We start from the raw sequence: 15,209 nt of genomic DNA, 5'->3' as shown, positions 1-15,209 counted from the left end.
GAAATATATGATGTGCTTGTAGATGAGAGGAATTTGCATGTTGATTCTAGGAGACAGAGATCTGTGTGCGGTTGGGTACCAGAAAAGAGAAACAATAGAGAAGACAGAATGGCATCTGTCTAGGATAGTTTCCCAGATTAAGAGGCCTGAAGTTTTTGGAAAGTAGACCACCACCAGCACTTGGAATGTGGTTTTGGATCCCAAGTGAACAGAAAACAAACAGGCTTGCGGAAAGGGGATATTGTCTCCCCGTGCAAGGAGTGCATTGGCGTGTCCTCCTTGAGGACTCCAAGGAGAACAGGCTATCTGTGAAGCCTCAAAAGCGAGCAGTCTTGCTCATACAAGGAGACTGTACAACCCACGAGGGTAACATGTTGTCCCAGCAGAGGCACTGATAGGCAAGCACAGACATCAATAGAGCAGGCCCGGGAACACTCTTATGTTCATACTCATGAACACGTGGGAGACACACTTGGGGATTCAGACTCAACTGAGGCAAAATTTTGAAGAGGCTGGAAATCCTGTTTTATAAAGATGTAGGTGAGAGTAAATAAAATTTTAGATAATCACTTTGATGTCATTATTCCTACAGGTTGGAAATGCCAGGAAGAAAGTATATTTTCTAAGCATGTATGTTTAGAATAGTTACAAAGAACTCTGCCAAACTACAACCCAGCTCGCAGTATCAATGTCAGGATCATTTTACACTGTGGCCTTTCCCAAAGTATCAATAAATAACATTTTGATAATATCAGAAGATCTTACTCAAACATTAAAAAAAGAGCTTTTCATTACTCAGAGACAAACAGCTAAATAATATAACATTAAAACTGTATTTCAGTAAAAATATAAGTGCCAACACTGTGACTGAAGTGACAGACTGGGTTATTACACTGTGGGTCTCTGGGGTTGAATGTGCTATGTAGAAATTGTTAGGAAATGAGTTAAAAATAGTACTTGAAATGTTGCTATATGCAATAAATATTTAACTTATCTGAATAGATTATCATCATGAACCCAAAGATCAAAAGCATATAAATATTTATTTTTATTATTCTGAGAAGTAAATTGCATTGTCTATGTTTATTTAAAAAAATACACTTAATAGCTAAGGAAGCTAATATTTTAACCTATATCACAATTTCTAAACTAGGAAGATAAGCTTAGTTCAGGCTTTTTCCAACAGCAGATTCAAAAAAATTTCTAAGTAGCTTCCAGATATAGTCATATTTATCCCAGGGCCATGGAATAAAAATCTAATACTTCATATGATGCTTAGGAGTTCTATCTATGTTATGCACCTTATGTGTACAGGATTAAATTGTATATTTAATATTTTAGTAACATTCAGATTTTGTAAAATTAGGATTCATTCAAAATAATTTGAGAACTATATAAAAAAACAGTAAGAAATAAGAAATACTGAAAACAATATTTTAGAACAAATTTTCAGGTTCAAAATATATTGAAATATCAAACTCTTTAATTTAGTAGCATGACTCCTACTTGTCAGTCTTATTGAATATACAATTTAGGTAATTGGAAATAAATTATCACTATTGCAGCTTTTAAATACATTCTCTTTCTGTGAATACTATATGTTAAAAGAGACAAATTGATATTTTTTCTGTCATAATATAAATCTAAAATATAAATTCATTTAAATAATTCTACATCTCCCATTAAAATTTCTTAGATTTAAAAAATTTTAATGGTATCTTAGTATATTTTTTAATTTATTACTTGAACATATTCCCAATAGAGCTCAAATGATGTTTTTTATCGAATTTCTAGTAGCCTGCAAGACTTTTTATGTAAAGATATTATCTTGAAAAAATGATTAACTACAAATAGCATTAAAATTTTTATACGTAAATCACTGAAAGAGTTTATAAACATAAAGATAGCTATCATTATTTAAAATCCATTATTCATCAATTCCAGTGCTAGTTACCTTAAATATACATTTAATTAATTAAAAAAAAATACCTTTATTGACTTTAGAGAGAGGAAAGGAGACGGAGAGAGAGAGAGAAACATCGATGTGAGAGAGATGCATTGGTTGGTTGCTTCCTGCTCGTGCACCGACCTTGGCTGGGGATTGAGCCTGCGACCTAGGTACATGCCAAGGCCAGAACTGAACCCAGGACCTTTCAGTCTGCGGGCCAACACTCTAACCACTGAGCCAAACCAGCTAGGGCTAAACTCTTGAATTCTGAGAGTTTTATCATATGGGCAGTTAGAAGTCTCTGAACATAATATGAAACATAAACCTATGGGGATTTCTACTCTCCACTTGATGGAGAGATAGTTTGGACTGCAGTTTAGGAGAGAAAATAAAAGTTGTATAAAGACTAGTTTGGTGGGATCCCAAATCCAGATAAATTATGTATTTCATTTAGGACAATTTCAGAAGAATCGGTTTTGAATGATGTCAATTACAGATTGTTTTCATTTGACTTTGAGCCCATGTGTGTGTGTGAACACTATCAAGAGTATAGTTAGTATTTGGGGCTATTTTTCATAGTGATTATCTCCAATATGGGAAATGTGAAAAAAGAAAGTTTTTGTGGTGAGGGCCGTATCAATAAATCTAAATCTTACTAGATCTATAAAATAATGTAGTTAATAGTCATGTCATACATTAAATAAAAATTACATTGAATGTTACACATTATGTAGTCTAACAATATTACATATACAAATGAAGCCATACACCCTAGTCTCTCATAAAGAGAGAAAGAACGGAAGAGAGAGAAAATGTAAGGCTGTGTAAGACTAGCTTATTCCATTCCATGAAGAATAGGATATGTACTACTTAAGGGATTGGTTTTCTATTCAACTGAAACTACTTTATCCTTAAACAAACAAAAAAACAAAAAACAGTTTAACATACAATATATAACCAAAATTTATGTGACACTAATTATATGTTTCTAAATATTTGTTAATATCTGATGTTCAAACGAAACACTACTGAGATAAATCATAACATGGTAAGATAATATGTCTCTATTTAAACATCTGACTGCATTTTACTTCATAATCTAGCTATTTTGATCAATGTAGTTAAATAAACTAAGATTTTAGATCCTAAGTACTTTATCCAATTTCGATGTCTAATGACTGAGTAAAAAAAGATGTTGATCAGGTATCCTTTCTATATTGTATTGTCTGTTCAAAAGGTTCAAGTAAGTCCTTAGTCTCATGAAGACTGGGTAGAAAACTCAAACTAATTGATTATTTCACCTAAATTAATAAAAAAATAATCAATCAATTTGGCCAAACACATTCTATCAGTAAGACAGAACATAATGGTTTTTGGGATAAAGATTGTATAAAGAATTTAGTAATCAGGGATAAGTTTTCATTTTTTAAAGTACTATATATAACATTTATTTTTTGTTTGTTTTTATTTATTTTTATTTTATTATTATTTATTGAATTTATTGGGGTGACATTGGTTGGTAAAATTATACAGGTTTCAGGTACACCATTCTATAATACATCACCCATATACTGTATTGTGTGTTTACCACCCCAAGTCAAGTTCCCTTCCATCATCATTCATCCCTCCTTAGCACTCTTCTACCTATTCTTCCCCTCTGGTAATCACCTTCCCCTCTGGTAATCACCATGCTCTTGCCTGTGTCTATGAGTTATTGTTTTTATTTTGCTTAATCTCTTCAGCTTTTTCACCCAGCTCCACAACCCCACAACCAACTAACAGCTGTCAAGGTCTGTTCTCTGTATCTATGGGTCTGTTTCTATTTTGATAGTTTATTTTGTTCATTTGATTTTACATATCAGTGAAATCATATGGTACTTGTCTTTCTCTGACAGGTTTATTTCACTTAACATAATACTCCAGGTCCATCCATGCAGTTTAATTACTAATTATTGAAAAGTACTTTTTTTAAGGAAAAAAACACTCCACCAAAGGAAGAGCAGTAAACAATTATATGCCAATGACACTCTGGAACACCAAATATATTCTTCATGAATATTGGAATACAATTCTTATATTCCTATCAGAGCCTTGTGCTTTTTTTATATGATTGTGACATGTTACTCATTTAATATTTATTTTAAATGCTTAGACCCAAGGAAACTTACAAATATATGCCTCCAGATTGAGAAATGGTAAGGTCAAATTAACTAATATAAAACATAGGTACTGTTCTAACTCTTACTCTTACATAACAAATAGTTATTTATTCCTTATAAAAATTTATGAAGAAAGCATTTCCTTATCTTTGTTAAATCTTTACGACATGTCCCAAGTTTATGAAGGAGAAAGTGTCAGGATCTGGATTTAAGCCCAAGTTCATATTATAGTGAGCTGAGACATTTCTCACCCCATATGTTGCATTTAATTAATCAACTTTCTAAAACAACTAGAAGTTTAAAGAAATTGAAAATTGTGAAAATGTCATGGAATTTGACTACAGGGAGTTTAGCAAGGACATTCAAGATATACAATTTCTAAAGAGAATGAAAATAGAAAATGTGATTCTATGCTGATTGGTGTAATAAAATCCAGGAAACCAATGAATGTGGAATTGGAGAGAACAACCCTGTGAACAAGACACCAAAGGAGGAAAGAAAGGTTGTTCCTGTTCACAGTCTTGCCTCCAGTTGAGTGTAGACAAACTATGGTGATGGGGGGGGGGGGGCAGAGCTGATGTGAATGTAACAGAAAATATTACCATTTGATCTCTGCAGCGGGCAATTGCTCTATTATTTACTTTGTGTCCACAGCTATAGCTTATACCATCTGAAATAATTTCATTTTTACTTTTTAAAGATAATTTTACCTTTTATTAACTATTAAAACTTTATATACTTCTCCCTTTATGTACTACCATTATTTAATGAAATTGCATTTGTATTCCCATGAGGCAATTTTAATTCCTTTTAGCTGAAATATCTTCAAAAAACTTGTGTTGCTAGATAACTTCTTATTGACAACATGTACTTTGAAATGCTCAGAGTATAATTTTTCATCCTAAGTGTATTGAAACGTATGCTCATTACCTTTCCACAAAAAATATCTCCATTGAAAAAGGAACACTGATTTTGGAATTATAACAAAAAATCTACTACATAATTTACAAATGGTTTTCTTTGTTTAATCCTTACTTTCTAAGTCATGCTATTTGTGGGTGGACTAATAAATATTAATAACTCATGAAGCTAAAACATAGAGTATTATCTGATTTTAATAAGACATGAATCTCATAGTAGATTATTTTACTTTCATATCATCTAAGTTAATTAAAAGTGCTTTAAATGTATCCGAAACTAATCAGATAAAATATACTAAATTACTGTTAAAGTATAATTTCCTTACATAATGTATTTTAAAATATTTTCCCATAATATTTATTTCCCAGTTGAAGTTTTTCTAGTTAATCTTTGAATACATTAAATATATATATGTATGTATTTACTTTAACTAACAGACTCCTTCAGTGACAACGACATCAAAAAGGAAGTATTTGGAGAAGTCCTTGGACTTCACTCAGGTAGAATTCCCAGGGTTACTCAATCAGGTTATTTTGAACAATAATAAATATTTATGGTAACAAAGTCCAATGTTGACTTTGGAGTGACTAAACACCTTTTATAAAATTACAGCAACACTGTCAGAATAAAACCTTTTTGTAACTACTGTGAAGTATTATTATATATAAAACTCAGAAGCAATTTTATTTGTTTTTTAATACCTTGTTGCTTTCGTGGATCGTAAATCTGAAGCCCAAACAAGGGTGGTCTTTCACGCCTCAGTAATGTCACCTCATTTGTTAACAAATCTAGCTGAAAAATGGAACCATTCATATAATCAGTCCAGAACACATAATTCCCATGATGTGACAGTCCAAAAGGATGGTTCAGCTCTTTCCCACTGTAAACAACCTGTAAAAAATAAACACATTGTGCAAATTCAGAACTGACCTTTAGAAACGTAAGTAAATATTTAAAGAAAATGGTATTCAAATAAGTAAAACAGATAGTGATCTACCTAATATCTTAACTCATATTTTCTTTCCATATAATTGAGAAATGGATTTCCCAATGTGAGCATATTTTTCTGTTTATAGAACTTGTTATTTGAAGGAGACCATTTACATTTCATTTATTTAAATTTTCCCATATTTGGCTTTACACATGTGGTAAAGGAATGCAAAAGTTAAAATGACTTTGCTTGACATTCTTCCCTGTATCTTTTGTTTGTAATATTACAGAATCATATCTTGGAATAGATATTGATCTGATAATTAGTGTCACTGTGTATATTGCAATATTGCTCATCCAATAACCAAGGGATACGACTTGGTATTAAGACATTGGGAGTGAAAGGGATCTTCCTATTTAATTGAGCAAATGCAATCTGAAAAAATTTAGGAGATGACAGGGAAAAATATAAATATTTTAATTTTGAACTTAGAAACATTTACTAATATTAAATAGATAAACAAGCTTTGCTGGCTAATTTCAATTCCGGTTATCTTGGTGTATTCTTTACAGTTTTATATTTTTGTTGTTTAAATGGAGCAATCATGTGATAAGTCCTGTTTCACAAGTAGGGTTGTAGAAAAAAATGACTAATACCTCCAAGAATGATAATACTTTCTTACCTTTTGCCATGTATAAAATGGATTGTATGCAATATGGAAAAGCATTTTGTACTCGCTTCATTTAATACTAGAGAATTGAGGAAGTTATCTTAATAATTTAGGGTTAGCAATACAAATTTTGCTCCTTTTTTTCTGAATTTTTCATAACAAATTTTCATATATTGAATAATTAAGAAAGTTTTTTATCTATATTTTTTCACCTCAACCTAAGATGAAATACACTGTCCATTAAAATGTTATGTATACTGTGTACATGTCAACATCTTCAAAGTAATCATAAATATTTATTTGGCACCTGTTAAGTACTTGAATTAGGTTAAATGCCAATGAATTTTACTTATTTGGAGAAAAATACTTAAAGCACTATTAGAGTGAATCAGTGGCTGAGATCGTCTTAACAGATTAGTGTACTATTTATTTCTCCAAACAGAATTCGTAATGAATGAGCTCAGCCAATTGTGCAGTCTTCTTTTCCAAAAGAGAAGGGCTAGTAGTATCAAAGAAAACACTTTTTCATTTTCCAAACAGTTGAAGCTAGTTCAGAACATTTTCTGTGCTTAGCTAATTATAAGATAAAGTATAGAGGTGATGTTTTATCCACACTGCCTCGGGCACACAGTCAACTACATCCTCAGTTTACCCCAGAATTTCAGAATCATTCTGCAATGATGCTACCAAAAGAGGCAAGAGGAAATTGATATATATTTCTAACAACAGGCTTGAAGTTCAGTGTATTCTTGTGTTTAAATTTTAATGTCATGAAGTTCTTTATTCAAATAAATGCATCATAATTTTACATAATACATAGGTCAAAATTCAGCTGCAAATTTTGAAGATATTTGAATAGAATTGGGTTGCTTGGTCATAGCAAACTCATCAAGAATGTAGAAAAGCTGCATTTTAAAGCAGCTCTGAAACCCTGAGAGCTTCTTTGAAAAATCTCACAAATCCTGGCAAACCGCGGTGAGAGGGGCCTGCTCCCCCGGAGGCAAGTGCCAGCTGCACTGCTCAATGCTCAGCCTCCTTCAGCCACCCCACGGAGGCTGCTGGCAGCCACCTCGGAGTGGTAAAAATAAACTTGAAAGTATTTTTAACACAACACAACAAGGCTCCATGAAAAAAAGAAGCCTGCGGGTGAAAACCAGCAGCATTTGTCTGTTACCTTCCTGTGAGTTCCATTCAAAAACACCTTTTCAATATGATCATAATAGGCATCACACCAGTATAAGGTGTTGGTGTGAAAGTCCAGAGTTAAGCCGTTTGGCCACAGCATCTTTGAAGTGACAAAAATCTGCCGATCGAAGCCGTCCATCCAGGCCTTCTCGATCCTTCCCACGCTGTCATCTATTTCGTCTTCCTCCCAGTCTGTCCAATACATCCAACTAAGACATTACAAACAAAAGCATACACGTTATTTCAAACAGCCACTGTATACAGGGACACTTCCTCAGACTGGGAACCTCCATAAAATCTAAACACATTCTGATTTTTCTCCTACTTAAATGCATTCCTGCCAAAGGGAAGAGGCCGCTGTGAAGTACCAAGGGAAGTAAGCATGTGCCCAGTGGAGCCCGTCCCTTGGGGCACGTTACAGAAAACACACCACCACACTGGTTGGCCTTGATGATTAATTAAGCTAACAGTAAATGCCAAATATTGATTTTCTTGGGTGTTGATACCAACTTCGAGAAATGGTCTTTGAAGCATTACTAACTATTTTTTAATGTTGTTCACTTCATAAAACATAGAGTCAATTATGTAATTTAAAAGCCCGTTGACTGACATGAGAACTCATGGCACAGTTAATGATCTACCCCAGACTTTATTTAATCTCAGATGAGTTATTACTTTTTAAGACAAGCACGAGGGCTGTCTTTAATCTAAAATGCACGATCACACTGCATTTATTTGGCCAAGCCTAATTTGTCTTCCTGATGCAAATGATCTAGTCTTTATTGCTGCTTATTATTACCCCAAACCCACCGAAGATGATTTAGCTGCACATAAGTTGAATAACAGTAGGTTGACTCACCTTAAGATTTTGAGATTTAATTTCTATCTCGAACAAAAGCTTCTGCCTTTAAGAACAAATCATTTCGTGTGAGCTACAGCAGTGGGAGGGGGTCCTTGAGCTACTGCTGCAAATCCCTGGTGAAGAAGATTAAACCCTCCGCCCATGTTGTTCTAGGGCCATGTGAAAGTGCCTGAGTGATTAACTCAAGTGTAGGCTTTAGTTCAGTCACCTCATAAAGAACTTTGTAAAGTGCCAAAGCTTTCCTAAGCTGCTTACCCTAGAAACACCCTTATTAGATTAGCTGCCTCCCGCATACTGTGGACCCTGAAGAATTTCTGAGGTAATCTGGGAAAAATCTGTATCCATGACTAATAATCCTACAGTGATCTAAACAGGCAGATTTGGGACAGTCCAGGTTGAAACACATCATCCGTAAATTGTGCCAATGAAGCTCTTTTTAAAATTTCTTAACAGTGTAGAATTATGTTGATATCCCTTTTTAAACCTGAGGAGGTGTATTGAGATGGGTGAATTTTATTAAGTCAACATACACTCTGATCCTAGAAGCAAATATGGCAATTTACTTATCTTGTGTCCTGTGTGTTCTTGGGGTGGTTTTATTATTGGAACAAATCAAGAATACACAAAATACTCATTTTGTTTGCCATAATCTTATACCAGTTAGGTATAATCACTCGACTTCCACTACATAAATCAACTACGTAAAGGGAAATACACAATTTTTTCTCCCTATTGATACTTTCCTTAAAATCTTAAAATCAGTGCACTTTCATTCATGTTGATAATTTATCACTTGATAAAATTACAATTGTCTTTCTCTCTAGCTTTTCTTTGGAACATAGTGACACTGTTTGTTTTTGGTGACTCTCTAGCCCGAATTACACATGCATGTGCACACATACGTACGTACAGACAAATAAAGAATGATTCTGGGTATTCCAAATATACTATGTGTAATTTTATATTTGAAAAATATTTTTGTGATATGATCTATTATTAAGACTATTTTTATTTAGACAAAAGAAAAGAAAAACATTTAGATAGGTGATGCCAAACTGAAAAAGATTATATATGTTATCATCATCTACCCACTTCATTATCTGATTAAAAGTTATATTGTAAAAGCTTTATAATCACTATCAAATGTGAATATTTTAAATCTAGAAAATAGAAAACATAACCTATAAAATAATCAGAAACAAATATAAATCTTTTTACAGGTGGAACTTGGCGTAGCCGTCTAATCAAAATTACCTTAAGCTGGCATGCTGGTAATATGGCAAGAAAATGTGTGCCTCTGATTTTCAAGGCCTGTTCAAATAAAAATTTTTAAATGAAGTTTATCCCTAGTTTTGTGTCAAAATAGGATCTTTCCTTTGTTTCCTAGTGACATTTTTTAGTTATAGCATTTATTGCATTTATGCCTTGAATTGCATTTAGTGGTGCTGCATATCTGATACTTCCAATTAAAAATCAAAATAATTAAGAGCAGGGATTCCTTCTTATTCATATTTGTACACTGTAACACTAAGCTTGGCTTTGTTGATATTAACTATGTCCCCATACTAAATTGTATTTTCTGGTGGTCAATCCTAGAAATATCTAAGTCCTTAAAAGTTTCTTTCTCATGGAAGTAAAACAAATTTTACTGTTGAAAAAACTGATTTTCTTGCTGACATACATCTAGCTGTTAACTAGAGGGTGTTATACTATTAAGTGAGATATGGCTCCACGAGATCCTCTTTGGGGAGAAATATGCACTCAGCTTTGGACACAGTGCATATAGATGATATTGTGAGAAGTGAGAACTGGAAATGTAGGTTTCTAAGTTACTGATATAAATTATGAAGTGTGACATTATTAGGAGGGTGGGGTTCACCTGCAGCGGTCAGCGTAGGAACAACATCATCCCCCTGGACGACTTCTCCAGCATTATCCCATCTCGACAATGCCTGAGGCCTGCAGTCCTGCTCTAGCAGCCTGTCCTGTCTCATTCCCCACTGTTCTGTTCCTGCTACAAATGCCACAGTCTGTCTTTCATCCCTTTTTAAAGGGAACTCCTAACTATTAACTATGTTTCCTTATTAAATTATATTATCTGGTGGTCAATCCTAGAAATATCTAAGTCCTTAAGACTTTCTCTGTCATGGCAATAAAACAAATTCTACTGTTGAAAAAATTGTTGTTTCCACATGTACCTGTCACACTGTTGTCGCTTGTCTTCCTGAATCAAGAAGTGAAAAGTGTGCGTTTTATTTTCAAAACCTTTCAATTACTCTGCTGTCAGCAAAATAAATCCAAACTTTTAATCAAAGCATTGAAGATTTCTGCTTATTTCTAGCTTCGTCGCCTACTCTGTTCTGTCACATATCCTCTGCTCTAGCTTTAATGAAGTCATCTCGTCTCAGAACTGCCACTGGCTTCCCTTCCTCTAAAAGTTTACTTACACCGTCCCTTCAAAATTGTGACTAACCTGATGGCTGCACACCCCAAGAGCATGTATATCAGTCTATTTTATTTTATACATAATTGTGTGAGTCTGTGTGTGTGTGTGTGTACACAAAACACTCCAGATTATAAACTTCTTGAGGACAATTATTGTCTTGATTTCTATTGATCTGTATGGTAATCAAAATATATTTTAATAAATATAAATGAATTCTTTATTGACTCTATAATTGGATATGGAGCTTTTGATAAAGTATATCTCTGAAATGAGTAATTTTTCTTAATAGGCAATCACAGACTTTTCTCCTTCTGTGTACAGCTGCAATTAGGTGTTATGGTAGAAAGAAAAAAATGTAAATAAATAATTTGTTTTTCTTGAAATGTTTTGCTTAAAGTTATATTATGCTATTTTAAATGGCTTTCCAAACCAAAGTTTCTCCCTCATTTTAAAAATTGTATTAGGGTCAAACAAGTATTTGGATAATTAAATTCACATTTTTCCATTTTTATTTCTACTGACTTCCTATTCATTCTTCACAGAATAGTAAGATCAGTATTTTTTAATATAAATATGATTGTATTAGTGTTCTGTTTTACCCTTAACACTGAAGACAAAGTACAAAGCTCCCATCACGGTGGGCAAAGGCCCACTTTCATTTCCAATTGCATCTCATCTATGCCACCTTCCCCCTTGCTACATGCAATCCAGTCCACTGTCATTTCAGTTTCTCTGACACTCAATCCTTGTCCAACTTAAGATCTTCAGATGTACCATTTTCTTGGCCTGAAATACTCTTTCCCTCACTGTCCATAGCTGATTTTTTCTCTGCAATTAAGTCTCAGCTTACATGAGGCCTCTGCAAAGAGGACCCTCAGCAAACCTACTTAAACAGGTGTCAAACATTCATCTTCATCGACATGCTAACATTTTTGTTTTCCTCCATCACTTTGGTCTATCTCCTCACTCCCCCACCTTGCAGATAACACGAGATGCTTCATGAGGCTTGAGGCTGTGCCTGTTTTGTTAACCATATATGCCTGGTGCAGAGCTCTGGGCCTAGGCTATTGCTAGGGAAAAATACATACATACACACACATGTATATATGCACATATGTGTCTGTATGTTTTACAGGTTGGTGCATAAGATCAGTACTCTACTTGAAAATTTGTAGAATGGAGAGGTATTCAAGTCATTCTTTGTAGCACTAGAGGCAAATATAGGGTGAGTTATAAGGTGATGATTATAGGGGTGCAGATACTGTCTTAATAAAAAGAAAAAATGTCATATCAATCAGAATTTCTAACAAATACTCTAAACTAATTAGATACTATAGGTTTCAAATATAAGTCAGATGCCTGCCTATTAGGGAAGTGGTGAAAGAGATTCCTGAATTTTAAAAGAGAGATAGAACTAGTGGCTTCTAAGTGTCCTTCCCAATCATATGATCCTATGACCTCCACATTTGTGTCACCTTCCTGAGCACCCCAAAGACCCTTCAATTCTATCAGAAAATATTTTTCTCTAACAGAATACTGAGCAAGAAGATGCTGTTTTAGGAAATACTTAAAACATCTTGATTCAAGGAGAATTAGACAGTGTGGAATAAATATTTTTTCTCTTAAAATTAATATTCGCTAGGTTTAAAGGTCAGATGGATGACTTGGTTTAAAAGTCCAGGTATAGGGCAGATAACTGTAGAACCTACAAATAAAATCACCAACGTTACTTTATAATTATGTCTTACAGAAGCACATACAATGAGTTCATTCAGTACTTAGGTTTCAGCCTAGGAACAAGCACCCTGATTGTATTTACAGCAATCTCAACACAAATAATTCTAGGAGAGGCAGTCAGGTGATTTCAGTTTATACGGGAGTCACATGCTTTGTATTTAATTAAGTATGTTTTGTATGGATGTAGTAAGCTATGAAGAATATTCATTTTGTGATGCTGTTTTGAAATAGTGAAACGTAAGCCATGGAAGGGATAAAAAACACATAACAGCTGTACATGTAAAATATGCAATCTACTCAATTAATTCTAAGATTCTGTCAGGAATTTTCACATTTCTTCAATATTTCTATATGCACAGTATTGTTTGGGTTCAGGTGATAGCTCTGAAGAAAAATCAAAGGAAAATACGTTCCTAGGAATTGCACAAAATATTCCACCCTAAAACAAGTAGTGCGTTCTATAAAACGATGTCACTATATGGAAACTATGGTTATATCTAAAATTATGTGATTACCAATGTAGATTAGTAAAAAAGTAGCAGAATATAGTGGCTATGAGTAAGGTCTTGGAGATAGGAAGCTGGGGTTTAAATATACACCCAATCTCTTAATAATGAAACAGTCTTTTGCAGATCAGCTACCAACTTTTCCTTTGTAAAGCATGATGAGTTTAGCAACTAATTCAAGGATTGCTGTGAGGATTATCAAACAGGAGCATAGTAACAAGATGCCTGGCCCGCATCAAGTGTACAGAAAAACTTGGCTATTTTTGAATACATTAAATTTCAATAGCCTTTAAAAAACATAAGATGATTGATTCTCTGATTTAATTGATTATTTATCTTGGTGTCAGGCTGTCTAAAATGCAGAATTACGGTGCTTGTCTGAACAAATCGAGTAAATATATCCTTTATACAAATTGTTTTTTTCAGTTCAGTGTATTTTGACATGTTTATTTAGCTCATTTTCTAGAAGAGCAAATCACTAAATAGGTAACTTTTTCTAATCACATGTGTGAATTCACATGTGGATTTAAATAAAAATTACTACTACAAAATATATAAATAACACATTTGTTTAATAGAATTATCCTTATATAATGCTGATAAAATATTCCTACCCACTAACAGGATCCACCACAATCCCTCTGGGATGGGACATTTCTCCCTCCAACAGGGTCTTCCGACTCTGAGCAGCTTTTTCCAGCCGGGCCACGTTGATGGTCTTCCGATAGCCGTCATTGGTCCAGTAAATGTTATTTCCGATCCAGTCCACAGCAATGCCCTCCACATTGTCCAGATCTGGAAACAGCAAGAACAAGAAGGGAACAGATTTTTCAATAGTGTTCACTGCTTATGTTCTACTTCATAAAAAGTTTAAGAAAGAAATGATTTCTTCATAGTGTGATTTGTGCAAATCTTATTCCACAAAACATTTTCAATTTTATTTTGAATGCCATTTTATGTGAATTACAGACCCTCTCTCAAAATATTTTAATTGAAACAGTAACCTGCAGGGGGGAAAATAAAATATAAGTGATGAGAGCAAAAAAGGGTGAAGAATAAATTCTCAGAACAAAAATAGAGTGATACAGGCTTTTCAGGAAAAAAAAAAATCAAGTAACATGAACCAGTAATATGTTCCAAAAGTAAGCGTGCTGACACTTGAAATATATAATTTGAGTAATCGAAGCAATATGAATGTCTTTTTGCCAAGAAATAAGAGGGTTCACCGGAAACACACCTTTGAAAGCCCAGAACAGGCTTTCATCGTGGGACTGTATGGACAGTGACTCGCAGAAAACACTGAAATACCTCTGCATATTCCAGATGTTTTTAAAAGGACACGAGCGCAAGCTTCTGTAAGATATAGGCACTAATAATTCAAAGGAATATTATAAATACGTAATCTTATGAGTTCACCTAAGTCAAACATTTTACAGAAGGGGAAACTCTAACCCTTTAAAAGTGAATGTTTATACCCTGTGTTATCACACAAGAGGTGGTAGAACTGAGATAAAAATCCAAGTCAGGTCATCCCCAACGTAGATCCTGGAAACTGCACTGCTCCTACGGTGAGTCCTGTCCTCGCTTTTTGCCATTTTGTGAACTACCATCCAAAGTTTCCACAACATCATCACGACAGTTCCATCCCTCTACTGGTGAGAAATTACTGTGAACTCCTTCACTTGCAAACCCAGTGGCGCCCTTCCTCCCGGGTGTGTGGCAGAGAACTGGAACTTACTGGACAAAGCAGGAGGCAGGAGAGGTACAGCGGAGACCGAGCCCGCACGCCCACACTACCGGGGGCTACGCGGCATTCCCTCATATGCAGGTGTAATCAATACTTG

General features: G+C 34.2%; 1 protein-coding gene across 1 annotated transcript in view; it reads right to left on the bottom strand.

Moving 5' to 3' along the window:
- The window catches only part of LRP1B (LDL receptor related protein 1B), a 1,542,074-nt gene that overhangs the window by 631,793 nt on the left and 895,072 nt on the right, over positions 1-15,209 (bottom strand). The window contains exons 12-14 of the mRNA XM_081143443.1: positions 13,980-14,160; positions 7,804-8,023; positions 5,730-5,919 (exon numbers count right to left, since the gene is read on the bottom strand). Of these exons, the coding sequence (XP_080999569.1) occupies positions 5,730-5,919; positions 7,804-8,023; positions 13,980-14,160 (591 nt within the window). The remainder of the gene's footprint in view (positions 1-5,729; positions 5,920-7,803; positions 8,024-13,979; positions 14,161-15,209) is intronic.

Source organism: Miniopterus schreibersii (assembly GCF_964146895.1).
Source record: "Miniopterus schreibersii genome assembly, chromosome: 7".
Taxonomy (NCBI): domain Eukaryota; kingdom Metazoa; phylum Chordata; class Mammalia; order Chiroptera; family Miniopteridae; genus Miniopterus; species Miniopterus schreibersii.
This window is presented reverse-complemented; position numbering and strand designations above follow the sequence as displayed.